At 44.2% G+C, this 17565-nt stretch overlaps 1 protein-coding gene across 1 annotated transcript in view; it reads right to left on the bottom strand.

Moving 5' to 3' along the window:
• Positions 1 to 17565, bottom strand: part of CTNNBL1 (catenin beta like 1) — a 55704-nt gene that overhangs the window by 10996 nt on the left and 27143 nt on the right. Inside the window, exons 11-13 of the mRNA XM_040608112.1 lie at positions 13197 to 13378; positions 2763 to 2860; positions 1583 to 1663 (exon numbers count right to left, since the gene is read on the bottom strand). Coding sequence (XP_040464046.1) covers positions 1583 to 1663; positions 2763 to 2860; positions 13197 to 13378 — 361 coding nt within the window. The remainder of the gene's footprint in view (positions 1 to 1582; positions 1664 to 2762; positions 2861 to 13196; positions 13379 to 17565) is intronic.

Genomic DNA, 17565 nt, shown 5'->3' with positions numbered 1-17565 from the left:
GGGAGACTGTGTCCCACTGACCATTTGAGGATACCACAAAACAAAGCAAACTATAATTCCAAGAATGTTCCAAGCTAGGAATGACCCTCAACATCATATTTCATACACGTTGTGCCCAACACATTGCACTTATGAGATGTTTCTGCCAAATCCTGTTATTAGTTCTAATAGAAGTGAAGAATTGAGATCCATTCAATTCCAGTCGCTTCAGCCTATAGACCCTGCACCAGGGCAAAAGCACAGTGGCCTTCTGGATATAGGAGGAAATCCTGAGGTTCTTCGGTTTCTCCTCTCTTGTGCATCATTAGACACGAATGGGTTAATACTATTAATTAAAGAGCTTCTACACAAGCTTCTTCACACTCAAATTCCCTTCACCCCTGCACTGTGCTGGCTGTTTGCTACAGGTGTTAACATTTGCAGATTGCTTCAGGATCTTTTTGGATAAAGGGCACAAACACTTGCTCTGCGTGTTGCGTTGAAGGTCTCTGGATAGCAGCTGCCAATACACCGCAAGACTTCAGCCAGAAAAATCCATTCTGTTTTTTGAGTCCTAAATCCCACACACCAACACTGAAATGTAAAGAATAAATTTCTTGCTCTGTTCTGAGAAGGATGAACGGAGTGTGGAGGGATAGCAGGAAAGGGTAAATGCTGTTTTTCTTCAGGCCACCGTTCATTTGTGAAGCTGCAGCTGCCCATATGGAGCCTGAACGCTGGCAGCAAAAGCCACTCTGTTCATCACTCACCCCCGTGCCTTTTTGAGCAGCAGCAGCGCTCCAATGCCCTCGGAATGTTTGCCAGTGCCCAGAGAAGCGGCCTTGGCAGTGGGCAGACAGCTGTTTGTCGGAGCCTGGCGGGGGGCTGCAGCCCGTGGCACGCTGAGCTCACCCGTGTGCAGGGACAGCGGCTGCAGTGATTACTCTCCGTCAGTGCTAATCAATCTCACACCCTCTTCAGTGCTGATACAGATAATCTTGTGGGAAGCTGGCCAAGCTCGCTAACAGCTCTGCAAGCTGCTTCCTGACTCCAACAGCTCGTTCTCTTTCAGAAAGTCTGTTCCAGCTTCAGTTCCAAGAAAGTACTGTGCGGTACCAAGGCTCATGTCATTCAAACGATTCACTGCTGGTGTGCAGAGAGTACACACGCCTTTGGCTGCAGCCTCATCTAACTAATCAAAATAGACGCTTTCTTGCAGCTGATCAGAACTCTAAAGACCAGGGTAGGAGGCCTTGCACATTATCATGTAATTGTCTCTCTGCATTTCACTTACTCTCCATCTGCCAAACCAAGCAAGATTGCAGCCAAGCAAAAGTGAAGACAAATTGAAGCACGGACTTGGGGCCTCCTCATAAAATTCACGCTAGGAAAAGGCCAGAACACTTGCTGCATGGAAGTTCTCGGCCCATTTTATCTAAGGTTAACTGGAAGCTGGAGAACAGGGCAACAAGAATTAAGAGGTAACAGCACAAGTACGAGGGCACAACTCAGAAGAGTGACCTGGCTGAGCCAGAAGTTCTGTACAGATGACACGTGCAGAGGTATTATAGACATGAGCTGGCAAAACGTAAGCAATACATACATGTTTCTCTCCATCAATCTTCTTATCAGCTGCCTGCATTGCATCCAGGTACTTAAAATACAGTTCCATCAGCCTATCAACCTGCAAGTGAAGAAGAGAGAGACCTAAGCAAGAAAAAAGAACAATGAAATCATCTTTAATCCTTCATGCTATTTTGTTTTCCTCCCAGCTGCAGTCTTCCCAGAGAAACAGGCAATTCTGTCACTCACAGGAAGGAATACATTACAGAGGGATGGTACAAGTGTTGGTTGGATGAGCACGCTGAGTCTGCAGGCATTTGAATGTAATCCCGTATGACAATATGGTCTCGTCAGCTCCAGCTAAAAGGCAGCAAAGAGACACGTGTCCCTTGCTCGCTCACTTGCTCTCCTGCGTTGTGGTTCTCCAGTTCCCCTGGTTTCTTCAGCAGACCTTTCTGCCTACGCTGTATGCAGCCAAGCTTATGTTAAATGTAAAGCTTATCAGACATGTTACAGCTCTCCTGCCTTCCCCTGAACTGCGTTAGGGAACTGAGAGTCTATCTAGTAATGGGAAATATTCCACAATTGGTAGAACAGTATGAAAAACACCTTTAAGACACACTAATGAGGAATACTAAGAAACTAGCATTTCCCCAATGGTAAAATTTACAAATTCCTTGGGATTCCTGGTTTGCAAAAGCTGCTGTTTCTGTTTTACAGCTGTTTGATCTATCCACCACCATGTAAATATTTTGGAAATCATTTCCCAAAGTAAACACCACCAAAGTGACACATTTTAGGAGAGCAATGGGGAATGTTAGATGTGTACTATAGCAATTTCTAAATTCTCTGCAAAAAGAGTTTCACTAGAAAAAACGGCACCTTTCCACACTGGTCTCAGAAAGCCAGCACAACGTCATACCACACTATGGTCAGGCTTCAACAAAGACACACAACCCAGACTGAGAACCGCTACTACCATGTGCAGGAGCACCAGAAAGCAAGAGCACATGTGATGTGGCAGGCCAAGCACTTCAGGCATTTCTAGTTTGTAGGTAACACAAATGAGAGAACAATGGCCTGTGAGAGCACAAGCCTCTGTAGGCAGGCGCAGAGGCAGCTTTGCAGTAACCTAGCGAGCACACACAGGCACCTGGCTGTTATCAAGTACCGTCCCAGCCTGGCAGCCCAGAGGCTGCAGACACAGACTCAGCACTCACCTTCTCACTGTCATTTTCTGTGAATTTATTCAGTAACCGTGTCCTCTGCTGCCCTCTCAGGTTTCGCAGAAGGGAGGCCAGGATGGAACAGACATGTTCTACAGATACAAAATGAGAATTGCATGCTGAGATCAGGAACAGGAGCTTATTTTCTCTATAACATGGCATTAAATTTACTACTAGCACTCCAGCATGTAGCTGTTGATAAGCGGAACCCTGGTTCTTTCTCATCACTGGTGGGAGAAGGCAGAGCGGCAGCAGGCGCAGCAAGCCATGTTTGCAGGGAGCACAGACAGCTTCGCACCCATTGCAGCCCAGCTTGCTAGGTCTCCTCAGGCTCTGCAGCACTGCTCCTGCTACGCTGATCCTGCTTTTCCTTGGTGACCTGAAAAAAGCACCTTACATAAAGCACAAGTTCTGCTCCAGCGTACCTCCCCAGGCTGGCACGCCTGCCTAGCTGCACACACACTCCTTCTGACACCCTTCATCACAGCTCAAGGCACAGCACGCTGCCTCCTCCCTTGGGGTGACAAGGAAACCTGGCCAAAGCCAGCACTGTCGCTCAAACGACCTTCAAGGTTACCAAAGAGGGGTCAGCTATTGAAACGGGAGAGCTTGAGAAAGAAATAACTGTGCCAGCATGCAGCCCCTGCAGAGACTTAAAGGGTATTAGCTAGAGGAAAAAATCCTCAAACAAACTGCTTTTATTTACAGAAAATCCTGTGGAATGAATACGAATGTGCCACAACAAACAAGGAACGACCAAATAAACGTGTTCTACAGTCTTCTCAATTGCGCTTAGGGGTCATATTTTACAGCGCAAACCTTAGAGCCAAGTAAAAAGTCAACACTGCAAGCACACAAGATGACACCTGTGTTAATGTCCAGCCACGCTCTGAAAGGTGATCGAACCGAGTGCCTCGAACCCACAGCTGTGCTGGCCGTCTCCTGAGGAGCAGTGCCGAGCTTTGAGGGCTTCTGCAGGAACATGGCTGTCCCTTGGTGGGAGACCACCAAAGGAGGTCCCAAAAGGTCACGGGGCACTGCCGCTTGCACATCTTTCAGAAGCTCCTCCTGAGCCCTGGTCCCAGCACCCCCCCAGATGCCATCCCTCACCAACGACGTGCACAAAGTGGGGCTCAGAACAGGACCTCGAGCTCTTTGCTCCTTGAGGGACAGCAAGCAACACGATCTTCTCCAAAAGCACACTTTTTCCACATAGGGTGCCATATGCTTCTTTAACCACTAACATTTGGCTGCGCCAGACTTCAGTGAAGTACAATAACAGTGATTCTCTGTGTCTTTGTTTCCTCAGTAGGATTCATCAGTTTTATGTGCAATTTATATACTCTCTCTATAAAACCATATTGGTTTGAAACATTTCAAGTCAAGCTCTCAAGTAACAATTCTCATGCTCTGGCTCTTTCTCATTTTGCTCATGAGTAGTTTCCAGGGGGAGGGTCCACCTCACCCCCAGTGTGAGGAGAGGGAAGGACCAGGGAAGCTGTCTGCCTTTTTCTTGCAGAAGGGAAGCAGAGCGGCCACACACTGCAATTCTGCACCCTGGTATCACAGCAGATGCAGATACAGATCATTTGCAAAATGTATGCCAAGACCAGAAATGATGGTGGTGGTGGTATCGAAGGGTATATGGTTTTAATACAGGGGGAAAAACCCCAAGCACAACAGCACGAAGCAAATGAGAGGTACGAGTCTCTCTCCCTTGCCAAATCATTTGGTATTACTTACCGCCTATGGGTCTGCATTAAGCACAGACCTTATGTTTTAGATATCTCAATATATTCAAAACTATAACATCTCCAAGATGTCCTTGCTGTAATCTTGCTGATAAAGACTGATGAAAAGTAACAGCCATACGTATTTCCGCACCCATGGTGGTGGGGAGAGAAGGGGCGCCAAGATTTGTTATTTTCAGAGAGGAAAATGCAATGTGCAGAGGAAAAGGATCATCACTTTATTGCCATCAAACCACTTTAACATGCATTTCCACAGCGCTGCCTAGCCTGGAGCCACAAGAAGCCTTGATCGATTGCACCAGCGTATAAAGAACAAGCAAACCCGACATATTTGCAGGGAGCTTCTGCGCTACCTGCCAGCTTACGCGGCCGTGGAAAGGCGAGGTCACACAGGCTGCTTGTCCAAGTTGTGTCTGCCCCCTCTGCAGCGCAGATTATCTGCATGCTACATACGGGCAGCAAACTGAAGAAGCTGTACACATGCACGCACACCCCCCATTTCATTAGCTACTTATAAATGTAGCTTCCTTAGAAACAGATTTCTGCCCGAGGTGGTGTCAATTTTTCATGTACCAAAGAGATTGGGAGAGCTGCTGGCAGGAGGAGCAGGGGAGATAACAGGTTTATCAGGTGGCCAGCACCGTGTGGCTGCTCTGTCATTTTGACAGGATAACGTGGGGGTGAAGGATGGCTCTGGGTATGTCAGTGCACACTCTCGCTGCAGAGAAACAGTTATTCCACAAAAAGCAACACCAAATTAAGTGTCTACATCAAAAAAATATTGTAAACCTCTGAAGTCCCTGCAAGATCCTGTTTTCCTAAGGTGAAAAAAATACAACAAAATGAAGACTTTTTTTTTTTTTTTAATATCTATCCCAACAGATGCTTTGCTGTTTTAGAAAGAAGACAGCATTCTGTATTTCACACTACTTATTCCCAAACCTTCTTTTTGTGGAAGCATTTAGAAGTGTTGACAGAGTATTTTAGTAGTAATATTCTCACCAATAATATGTCTTCATTGCTTTATTTCAATATTCCTTTACTAGGAAATGTTATTTTAACCATCTTTTTTGCTTTGGTGCTCATATGCAGATATTTATCCATTTTATTGATAAAATCTTTAAAATTACTGAGAAGTCTAAAGGAGCTGACGCAGGCTTTTTAAGAATGAGGTTATTCTTTCAACACATCACTGCAGAAAATCCAGGAAATACTTACCTGATCAAAATGTTCAAAAAAATATTTTACAGGAATATTTCTGAGCTACCTAAACTTTTTTTGATCAGCTTCTGGGGGTGGGGGGAAGCACATGTTTCATGTTCCCCCCTAAAAATCATAATTACGTTATAATGCAACTCCTGGCCCAATAAACACCAACATCCATGTGCAAGGACACCAGCCAAAATCAGGGAAAATCTTGGGTAAGAGAAGTGCTACAGGGTAAGTGGCTGAATCCACTATTTAACAGATTAAAGCATTTACACGAGCAATCAGAAGCCAGAGGTGTTAACCTGGGAGTGAAGGCTTCTGCAGATGTGGGGGTCTCGCCACATTCCCACAGACTGCACCAATACATCTCTCACATAACAAAATTTTAAAAACCCGTAATCACAATATTTGCTCCAGGTCGGATCTTCTTTGAAAAAATTGTTAGTAGCTGGTGCTGTTCTGGGTCCTCGGAAAGCAAAACCTGCAGCTACCCAGCTTTGATCTCAGCTGACAAAGAGAGGCCACAAGCTGCACATCACCCTCAGGCGATGCCTCGGGCAGCCTGCCTGTCTCTGAATATTTTGGGAACTTCTCAATAATCATGTCAACACTCAGCCAAAGTCCACATCACATGCACAAAAAGCTTCATTGTCAGGGAAGGCAAGAGACAAGGCCAGAGGCAGAAGTTGCTACCTAGCCTCTGTTTCTAAGAACAACTAAATATGTTTCCTTTGAAAAGCAAACAGCAAAATGAGCCACGCTCAGCACCACCAAGGTCCCTTTAACGAAACAAGTCATCAGCTGGCAGGTAGGATGCATCAAGAACAACTTTCTTCATATAAACATCCCAGAATCTCACAATTTCATGGATATGGGAAGACAGAGGCCTCTTTCTTATAAGTAGATCACGCTGCTTTCTGCCCCATCAAGTGGCTCACCCACCGCTCCCCCCAATGCCGCCGCTGCAGTGCAGCGTGCCCTGCCAGCCACGTCCCTGGTTCCAGGCAGGTCACACTGCGTGTGCTCACCCAGCTGCATCAAAGTCCTGCTTAGACCAGGATCACCAGGGCTTTCAGGAGCCTTTCCCTCTCCAGACAGGCACGAAGACTTCAGAATGCAAGCAGTGTTTAAAACACCCTAATTAGATCGATCTTGACTTCAGCTGCGGCGTGTTGGAATACAGATTAATCTATTCCATGGCTGGCACTGGCAGCTGCAACAGCAGGAGGTCCTGTCAAATCAAGCCGTAACATTACACTCCTCTGCCTTTATTATTCCCCGCCCCCCCCCCCCCCCTTTTTTTTTTTTTTTGTACATTTCATTATAACAGACATCTGCCTAGCAGGGGAGGAAGCTCAAGCACGCTCCCCTGCAACACTGATGCAGAGAAGGCAAGCATCCTCCCCGAGGAAGAGGAAGGCGTGCTTCAGGGTGCAGGGGGACAGCAGCCATGAGGCGGGCAAGAGGATATACTGATGAACCAGCAGAACACATACAAGACAGAAGGCTCTTAAATAAACTCTCTTAAGATTAAGTTGTTGTTTCTAATTAGGAGCAGGAAAATACCAGGGAGGGAAAATAAAAAAAAAAAAGTCATTTCTTTCAGAAACTTCTACCCTTCCTACACAATGTTCGTTTGGAAACCTGGACAAAGCCCCTGGCACATCCCAAGGGCCAGTAAGTCCCTGGCTCCAGCAGTGAGAACTCTCACACTGCCAAAACACCCCAGGACCAGGTGTACTATTCACCAAGCCTAAAACCACAGCAGAAAAGGAGTGCTGGGAGGTGTCCTGGAGTTTCTCTTCTGCACAGCTTTCGTATGCATATGAAATGCATTCAGCTGGGCGCTTTGCAATGCAGCTTGTAAGTCACGGAGGACTGACCACTCTGCACCCCCATAGTGTTCTGGTTTGTTACAGGATTACAGGTGGTACCAGGGACGTGCTATTCCAGTGGTGTAGCATCTCATAAGCTTACCTGTTTTCACAAGCATTAATCATCTGCATTTTAAAAGAGTAACCCACTCAAGCATCACAGTATTATGCCAAGAAAAATCTTATCTTAAAATACTGCCAACAGTAAGAAATACCGATTTCACTGATGAGTAAAGTGAGGCCTGGAAAGGTTGAAAAAGCTCCTCACACAATGCCCCTGGTGAGCTGGAATCCAGCCATCACACTGAATGTAAAACAAAATTATTTCTATTGACTGAGAAAGTTTATTTTTGTCATGTTCTTGTAACAAAGAATGCTAACTTTAATTGAGATAAATCTAACACTGTACTCAGCATCATGGCTCATTCAAATAACAAATTCCTGTCACATTCTAGAGGGCTGATGGTAAAATAACAAATTGGCATAATAAAGTTCTGTTTAAACAGACTGATGTCTTCCCTAGGTATTCACTTAGAAGACCACCAGATGAAAAATATTTTCTGCTGGCTGACAGAGGGTGTTCAGTTAATAAAGATAACTTTTTATCAGGCTGTTTTTCTGTTGCTGCCTTCATGTTTCCATGCCCAGGGAACTTAGTTCCACAGCAGATACTCATTCCAAGGGTTTTGCTGCCTTTCAGTGTATGCTACAAAGGAGTAAGAGCTTATTTACTAAGAAATAGAGGCTGCTATATTTGTTTGTTTCAAGGAAGTGTATAGCGAGTACTTCTAAAAGAGGATTCCTTATTTTTAGAGGGTGAACAGGCAACAAAAGCACAGTGATAGGAATTCTCATTTCAAAATTGGCTGAACTAATTCTCAGGTTATCAGATTAAGCATTCCTAAGTAAAACTGACATCTAAGTCAAGAGAAGGCATTTAAAATGAAGATGAATTGGACAAACATAATTGTATCATTCATGAGACTCTACAAGTGAGCAAAAGTAGACTGCAAATAACTGTCCTGAGAAAGAGCTGAAGAATATACAGCCTATCAAGCAAGCTACAATTGCTTCACTACAGATTCCCTAATTCAGAAGGAATTCGTGTTTTCTCCATTTTTAGCTCACCGAGACTGTTAAAGAATTTCCAGTTAGCTCCAACACCTCGACTCAACTGCTGCTGCAGGAAGCCCAGTACCAAGAGCCGCTGCACCCTTAGGGATAGTGAAGACAAGCTGAGACTCAGCTCTACAACAGAAGAGTTTTCAGAACACAGACACTCATACAGCAATCCCCACATTTCAAAATTCACAATACAAAGCATTATTTCAAATCTTACCCTACATTTATGCCAAGAACCACCCAAATCCAAACTCCCCTTCTGTGCCTGCAATCACACACGCTAGACCCTTGCCCCTCTGCCCTCCCAGCTCAGTTCCACTGAAGCCTCGAGGCAGCCGGTCTCCCCTCAGGGTGCCCCATCAGAACACATGAACACAGCAGATTTCACCCTTTTAGATATGTAATGTAGCCCCCGGTCTCAGACTGACCAAGAGTGTATTTCCTCCACAATTTGGCCTTTACTTTTCTACCAATGCTCATTATAGGTAGGTTATATTATACTACCTTGTGTTACTTACTGTATTGATAAGCCACAACAAAAGGCTACAGCCAAGCTACATCGTGTTGTACCTCATACATGGTGCTCAGTCACTGAGTAGACGCCCCTCTGGGTGACACCACCAGATCACAATCCTTAATCAGGAAGATTGCAGGGAGCAATCACAAAACCACACACCGAGCATCTAGTGGAATTAAATGCATTTCTGCAGTAATAATTGTCACTAATTCTCCACCTCCTAGAAACTGCCTCATCCACCCTTCCATCCGCTCCACGTAATTCCAAGCAGCCTGCCAGAGAGACCCCAGAATGCCATTCAACAACTTCACAACAGAACCATACCCAGGACACACCACCTTCTACAATGACAGGCTCGTTCTCGGTAAGGCTGGCTAACCCAGCTGGATACTCACAAGCATTCTGACCTCACAGACATGGGAAAACCAAGCCGTTTCTGTCTTCAACTGCAAAACACTTCTGTTTTGAGTTGCTTCACTGCCTCAGAAAAAGGCAAATTGCTTCAAATGAGATTTTTATCCCAAACCTAATACCCTCAGAAGTACATCATGATCTGTACAAAGTCAGGCAAAATTCAAGTGTAGATAATGTACAGGCTCACATCATCCATAAAGATGGTTAAGAAATTTTCCCTTTTTTCTTCCTAATTACATGGTGTATATAAAGCATAAATATGTGCAGTTGGATTTAAGTTGTTCACAGGCTCCCTAGAGTAAAATAATTTTTAAACACTGACAGTGTTTAAAATGTAGCTAACCAGCACTGACACCTTTATGCTAGCTTTTAAAAACAGAGAGAAATACATTACAGAAAAGTTATTTTTATCAGATTTTATTTGGATTATAAATTTCTGTAATAAATAAAAGCTCACCAAGTCACGTTGAGCTTTTTTTCACCAGGACATTTATTATTTTGTCACATTCAGAACACCGCCTTCAAGACAATAAAATAAACATTATTTTACAGACTCTTTCTTACGTAAAAAGCAACGCTACTATAAAATAAAGACAAGGGGAGTATTTCCCTGCCACTATCGGATGCATACAAAAGATTTTGTGCTTTAAAGATGGAGCATTGGTTGCCCAATGAGAAGAGTGTCTCTGCAGCTAACTACAGCTAAAGCATCCTTGAGGCCCATCCGGCGCCAGTACATGCAGACTTCTGCAGCTGCAGACACAGGGATGCCCAGGGCAGGCAGCAGAGGTAGAGCCTCAGTGGGCAAATGCTTCTGGCAGAGCTGGTTGGTACCTTGCTCAGAGCTGGAGCATTTTAGCAGGGCTGTCCTTTAAGCAGTTGTAATTAAACCTGCAGCCTAATAGCCCATTAAGAATTTCATCTTTTGCAGCACAACCACAAGTGTCTGTCCCGACGCGGTCTCAATGGCATTACAGGGAACGCATGCACAGCGCAGCTCCTTAGAGCTGCTTTTTAATAAATACTGATGCCTCTGCTACAAAGCCATTCTAGTTAATCCTTTAAAGGAAAATGTTCCTCCATTTGACATACACATGAATGCTCTCCTAGCAGAAGAGGATCATTCTAATTAATTTTTAATATTTTTTTTAAGAGTTTGAACACAAGAGAAAGTTTTTACAAGAAAAGATGACAAGAGAGGACTGCATATTAGCATTCTTTTTGATAAATAAACAAAGAGATATGCAGAAACAAGCGTGTTCCTAGGATCAACACAGCACAGAGGGCATCAATTCTCAGTCACGTTAGACTTGCACTGTTTCCTTCGAAACCAGCAGGCACCAAGGAGTTTTTGCAGTATTGGCAGCCGACCATCAACCAGCAGTGCCCCTGAGCACAGAGTAATTACTGTATTGCTGGTGTAACATTTGGCAAAGTAAAAACATATACTATGCTGCTTATACATGTGTCAGGACAATGGCTGTGACAGGCTCCAAGGGAACCCCTGTTAAACATCTCAATTAACTCCCATCTTTAGAAATTCAGTAACTTACCTGCCCAGCGATGCAAAACAAAGAAAATTGGACTTACCACGACAGTGGTTTAGGGAGACTTTATTTTAATAAAACTGATTTCTGGACTCATCTTAACATCCTCCATTTCTTCTGAATATTAATGAGATGGAGGTATAATACAAGACTGTTTGCACAGATCACTCCATTTTCTTGAGGGCAGATTTGCTTTTTTCTCCTGTGACAGAAATAGTTAGGAACTGACCCTGTTTGGGCTTTCCAGACTGCTACCTAATCCTCACAGTAGCCAAGATTGCACACAGATGTCATCTTCAGTCTCAAGACGAAGCAGATGAGACTGAGATTAACTCACTTTCCCAAACTGAAAAATTAAGTCAATGACATGAGCCACAGATCCAGATCTCTACTCAGAACCTTGTATTCTAGCTTGAGGTTTCTCTTGGTAGGAATTAAAACCACCTTGTTTTCATACTGCAAATGAAGATTTCAAAACATCCCCTAAATCCATCATCTAAGTGCAACTGCAGTCTCCACAATTTTACTATATAAACCCAGGAACACATGACAGCATTTCTTGCTCACCATTATCTACCCACGACAAGCAACACAATACAAGACAGATAAGGCAGCTGAAATTGGCAGCCTGTGTGTAAATCATTGCGGTGGCTGGTGCTGGGCTGCAGGTAAGCCCCTTCTCTCCACCTGCGCTAGGAAAGGAGCCTTGGCAACGCCTGCATACACGGCCCACAGCGCTGCCAGCTCCTGCTTCGACCCACGCTCCAGCCTCAGACCCACCACCTCCGAGGCACAGAGCCCACTGCTGCAGCTATTGCAGCCTAAGTGTGCCTTGCCAAGCCACCACCTTTGTTAAGGGCATTGTCATCTTCTAATGTTGGTGCTCTAGGACAAATGTAGTTACCAGCCCACCAGCAGCACAGTTTTCAAGAAGAAAACAGCTGCTTGGTCATTTTGTCTCTCCTCTTCCTCACCACCCTGTCCTCTGGAAGGAGGAAGACAAGTAGACGCCCACTGAGCTGCTCCTAGCTCTGCAGCTCTTCCAGAAAAAGGGGCTGTTCAGCCCCAGCCAGCGTCTCAGCCCGGCGCCCGACAAGGTCTGTCCGAGGCAGCACCTCCCTGCCTTTGCTTTGGAGAACACTGGCATGCCTGGTTCCACTCGAGTTGCGAGGACAGGACGCAAGCAGGATTTTTGGGTTTAGAGCTCCCATTTTGATGCTGTTCCCTCCCATCTCACCTTGTTTGCTGCAAGAGTTAAGGATGGGTACTAGGCAAGCCTGAGACCCATTCACACCTCTTCAGCTTTTGACTCTATTCACCCTTTAAAGAACAGAGATGAGTAACGAACTGGCACAAAACTTCAAGCACCACTGGCAGCATTTAAAGTTTGTTGCAAGACATAGACAATTATCAACAAAATGGAAAAGGTAATGCTACCAGAAGCAGGTGGGACTGACCCGAGATGCAGTTCAGCATAAGGTCCTGCAGTAATACTCCACAGTAGATTCCTATTAAAGCAGACTTTTCCAGGGAAGGGAAGGCGGGGGGTGGGGGGGAGAAGAAAAAAAAAAAAGCAACTTCAAAAGCATGCACTTTCTTTCTGCAATGCTTTATGTTCATCAAGTCATACTTCAGTGCTCAGAGCCATGAAAACACTGCTTTTGAGGTGACTTTTGTAGTTGCTTCATCACTCTCTTCAAAAGAGTTTTGCATCAGAGTCAGAGCTTCAAACAACAGACCCGAAAAAGGTAAGATAACTTATTAACAGCACGTGAAATGGAATCATCGGGAACTGCTAACACCAAGACAAGCAGGGCAAGTGTGTCATCAACAGTTAACCTGCGAGAGGGAGCAGGCAGGCTGCCTGCACCCAAAGCTGCAGGAGCCCTGGAAAGCCCTGGTGATGCGCCATTCCCTCTCACTGCAGTACTTTTCAGCCACTTGCATCCATTCACCCGCTCTAGGACAATAAGAAAGATCTGGGAGCACACTACCTTCATGTTCTTTTTCAGTTGTTCCAACTTTCTTTATCTTTTTGGGTGATTTCATGAAGAGAGGAAAGATGGTCCTCAGACCAAGGATATCAACAAACTTGTGACAGTTGTCTGTGCCCTCTGGTCCAATCATGGCATGGTCCAGTACCTTCAGGGCACTGCTGCGGGAAATCTTCTTCTCTCTGTGAAAAGAAACACACCAGTTAAAATTTTTCAGGGACACAAGGAGCTTTGGACCACACTGCTTTAAAGAGATGGCACAAAAAGGGAAATTAATATGACAAGGAAAGTATGAAGAGTCTGAGCACAAGGGTCTACGCAAGTTTTTCTTCACAAAGCCAAAACAATGTATTAAGAAATACTCTTTTCAAAACTGTGGTTGAGAGTATTCTCTTGGTTATTTCTTTTTTTAACGTCTTTTATTTCTTTTTATTTTCAAATTTCTTTTTATTTCATTTTATAATTTTATTGTTATGGGTTTATTTTCTTACTTTTTATTTCTCAGCTATTGAAGAAGTTATTTCTTCAGCATCTTACAAATGCTAGAAAAAAATAGCAGGGGAGACTGCGTTGGGTACACAAGGCAAACACTGTCACACCAAAAAGATTAGGATTTAGATCTAGCAATAATTCAACTTAATAAAGGACTACGTTTAGTACACATAGCTTGGTGGTCAGCTATAATGAAGAAAACCCTGTCTCCAGAAATCACATTTGGAAGGATGCAGATAGTTTCTGGGCTATTCTGTTTTAAGGCGAGTTCAGAATGCTGATGCTGGTAACTCAAACTGATAACACACAGATGGTCTGAAAATTATCTCCAAAAATCCTGTGTCTCTCAAACCAGAAACAGAGGGATTTGTAATTCATCCAGGGAAAAACGTAAAATATCCTGTGAAACATGAACTACAAAAGTGGTCACTAATACAGCCCATAAAACCAACAGACCAGGTAAACATCAGCAGGAGCTAACGTGAGGTGAAGAACAAGAAAGCGTCCCCAAAAGCCAGGCCAGTCAGCCCAGGAGGACATTTCTCCCACGGCAGGATGGTCACAAGCCCCACCACCTTCCACCCCAAGTGCATGGCAACCTCCTCTGACTTCTCTAAGAGAATTTATCCTCTAACAAATACATAGCTACATGCACATATAAAAATAAATCCCCCCCAGAAACAAGCTGTGCTTTTCCCCTCGAGAGATGATGAGACAACAGTTCTCCTCGGACACACAAGTTGCTCCACATTACCATGCGGCACTCAGATATTATTGCAGACCTGGAATAAGGATCTATAAAGTTTAGGAAAGCACTGACACAGTTCAGCTCCCTCCTCCTTCCCCCTGTGCAGGCAGCAGCACTCACGCTGCCCTCACACACCCCTGCCAAGCCCAGCAGTGCAGCAGCAGCCTGCCCACCTGCAAACAGCGCCTGCTGAGCCACCTGGACCTCATGTCCATCAGCAGGGTCTTCTCCTCCAGGGCTTCTTGAAGCCCAAGCTCCAGAGAGCTGTGGAAAACGCCTTCTCTTCAGAGATGAAACTTCATGAATCCATACCAACATGCAAACCCAAAACCTATGTATTAACACCGTAGCCTAGAAGAAAGTTACTTTGCCCAGTGCAGCCGCGGATGCTTCCAACGGGCACGAAGCAGTTGTTGAAAGCACCACGTGCAGCTGGGATCTGGTGCAGCAGCAAGTTCTACCCACAAGTGAAGAGCAGTGCAGGAAGGTGGCTCAGCTCCCCCACCTCGCCTCTACAGGGAGCTAAAAATAAAATACTTCTTAGGACAGACAATATAAGAAATGTTTTCAGGGGAAGTAATTGCATATTGATCAGCATTTAGGAAGGTTGCACAGAGCTGATCTCTGGAATATTCATTGGATTTAAGTTCAGGCTTTTAGAGATCAATAGCTGCTTGACTGGACTGTCTAGAGTTGATTTTATTTGAAATATTTATTCTGCCAGAGGGCAAGCAGTTTATCTTAGTCTCATCTGTGCTTACTGAGGTAACTTTTAGCTGTACACTAATTCAAAGACTAGCATACATGAGTATTGCCAAATAGGGAGTGACCTCAGTCTTCACAGGGAACTCTGAATTACAACTTTATTTGCTAATCATTGTTTTCCTCCTTTTAATACTTTTACATCTGACAGAATTCTTTCAGTGCATTTATTATTTCAAAAAGAAGAGCTGCTAACATTACATGGACTTTCCACACTCACATAACACAATTTCCTTCTAAAATACTAGCAAAAGCAGAATTCTAGATTTCCTGGAAATATGCTGCATAAAATGGTTCTGTTTAATTAACCAGAAGATTTAGTAAAGAGACAGTCTAAGCTTCCATGGGGTCATTAGGAACAGCAGGACAAGAAAACATAAAAGGATTTTAATAACTGTAAAAAATATACCCTGAAATAGCTATAGTCAACCTTTAGGGAGCTGTACAGAAGTGTCCATTTTCACCTTGTTTTTGCTGTACAGGAGCAAATGCTTTTTTGAGGGTCATGAAATGCCACTGAATAGCTGCAGAATAGAAAACCGTGCTGCCCAAGTGATGCATGTTTCCGTAAGCTCCCTTTGCTGCATTTGTCTATGTGCATACACGTGCACCTTCAGTTAATAACTGGGAAAGCCACATGTCATTTTTCCTATGCAACAGAGAATCTTCTTGACAGATCCCCTGGGAACTGAGTGGCTGCATCTCCTCCAAACCTTAACACAATTTTACAGCAAAAGCAATAAGCTTCCTGTCAGTGCGCGCAAGGGAACTGACATTACAAGCCTGTTTTTCTCTCTTTTGGCTTTGTAAGGTAAACTGCATTTAGGTTACCAAGGCAAGGTTGAGGGACTGCGTACTAAAAAGTGCTTCCTGACCTAAAAAAAAAATATGGAATTTAACTCTATGTGACATTTACAGACTTTCCACTGGTGGCTACTGCCTTGGTAAACCATCTTTTTTTATGACAGTCCACAAAATAAACAAGCCTTCATTGCTGCAGAGATGCAAATCAAACAATTATATATACACGTGCTCTCACCCTACTTCAAAACTTCTGACTTTGTTTCTGCTGTCCTTCCCAATCCGGTCTTCTCCCAGGCCCCTCTGCACACCTCCCACATACCTGCTCGGTGAAGCTCCGCTCCCATGGCCAACTGCAAGCCCGAGACCACAACACCAGGTCCAGGGCACAGCCTGCTATGGACACGCACGTAATGCACATAAGCCACGCTGTACTCATTTTCAGGTGTTACCACTGTCTCCCCATAAACTGGTAGAAGCTCACACAATACATCATCTTTCGCTGTCGGCCACACGTTTTAAGGCTCAGCATAACAGAAAACAGTCCTGTTTTCATTACTGTCTACAGGAATCTCTTCAGCACATTAAATGCTCAGCTGAAAGACACTACACCTTCCTGCAGGTCTGTGTGCATGACCATTACTAACAGAACAACTTGGCTAGATGTATCGGGCAGCACTACATACAGAATGCTACGTTCCCTAAGACAGTAATGGAGATTCAAGCCTGATATCTTTATTCTCACACAGCTTATCTATCTCACATCATGTCAATAAACTTTCACCTTTGCTTATTTGTCCTTTCATCTGCACAGACTACAGTACAATGATTAACCGCCTTCAGAGTAAAACCAAAAAATAACAGATCTCTCCTCCCAGTCTTCAGAGGACACTGACAGGAGAGAAAAATATTCTGTCTTGTTTCTGGGCGAGGTGGTCAATCACAACTGAATGGCATTTCTATTTTTTGTTGTTTGTCACGAAGGTATCAATAGGATACAGAAGTACAATACTCCCATGCAGCACTCTAGATCACAATTCTCAGGGTTCACTCCCTATTTACAGTGCTAGCCTGCAGTTACCAAAGCAGTACTGTCCAAGAAAAACTGAGCACCTGTAAGAACTTGTAAGCATACAACAAGAGAAGTCCCCATGATAACAGGTTAACGGAATTAATAGCTGTTTAACATCTTCTGGATAATAATACATATATAAAAAACGTACAAGCAAGCGAACACTAAAACCTTGCAGTGTCAGTTCTCAGATGTTTTGCTTTGTTTGGTTGTTTGAAAGCTACAGAAACGTGCTCTATTTTCCTCACCAAAGCACTAAGTCCAGTGGACCCCCTTCTACCTTCAATCACACCATGACCTGCAAAAGCAAGTACCCTGCCATGGCAGCAGCTGAGCATGTCCAAAGCTCTTCCTTATAATAAGCCACCCTCTTCCCACATCCATTCCCTAATTCTCATCAGACAAACCAATGCTTTTACCTTAATCATCTCTTATGCTCTCTACAAAGCTTGTGACTCTAATGTCATTCATTCTTTTACTACTTACTACTGACA

This window comes from Falco naumanni, chromosome 10 (genome assembly GCF_017639655.2).
Source record: "Falco naumanni isolate bFalNau1 chromosome 10, bFalNau1.pat, whole genome shotgun sequence".
Lineage (NCBI taxonomy): Eukaryota > Metazoa > Chordata > Aves > Falconiformes > Falconidae > Falco > Falco naumanni.
Note: the sequence above shows the minus strand (reverse complement) of the source record. Positions and strands in the feature narration are given on the sequence as shown.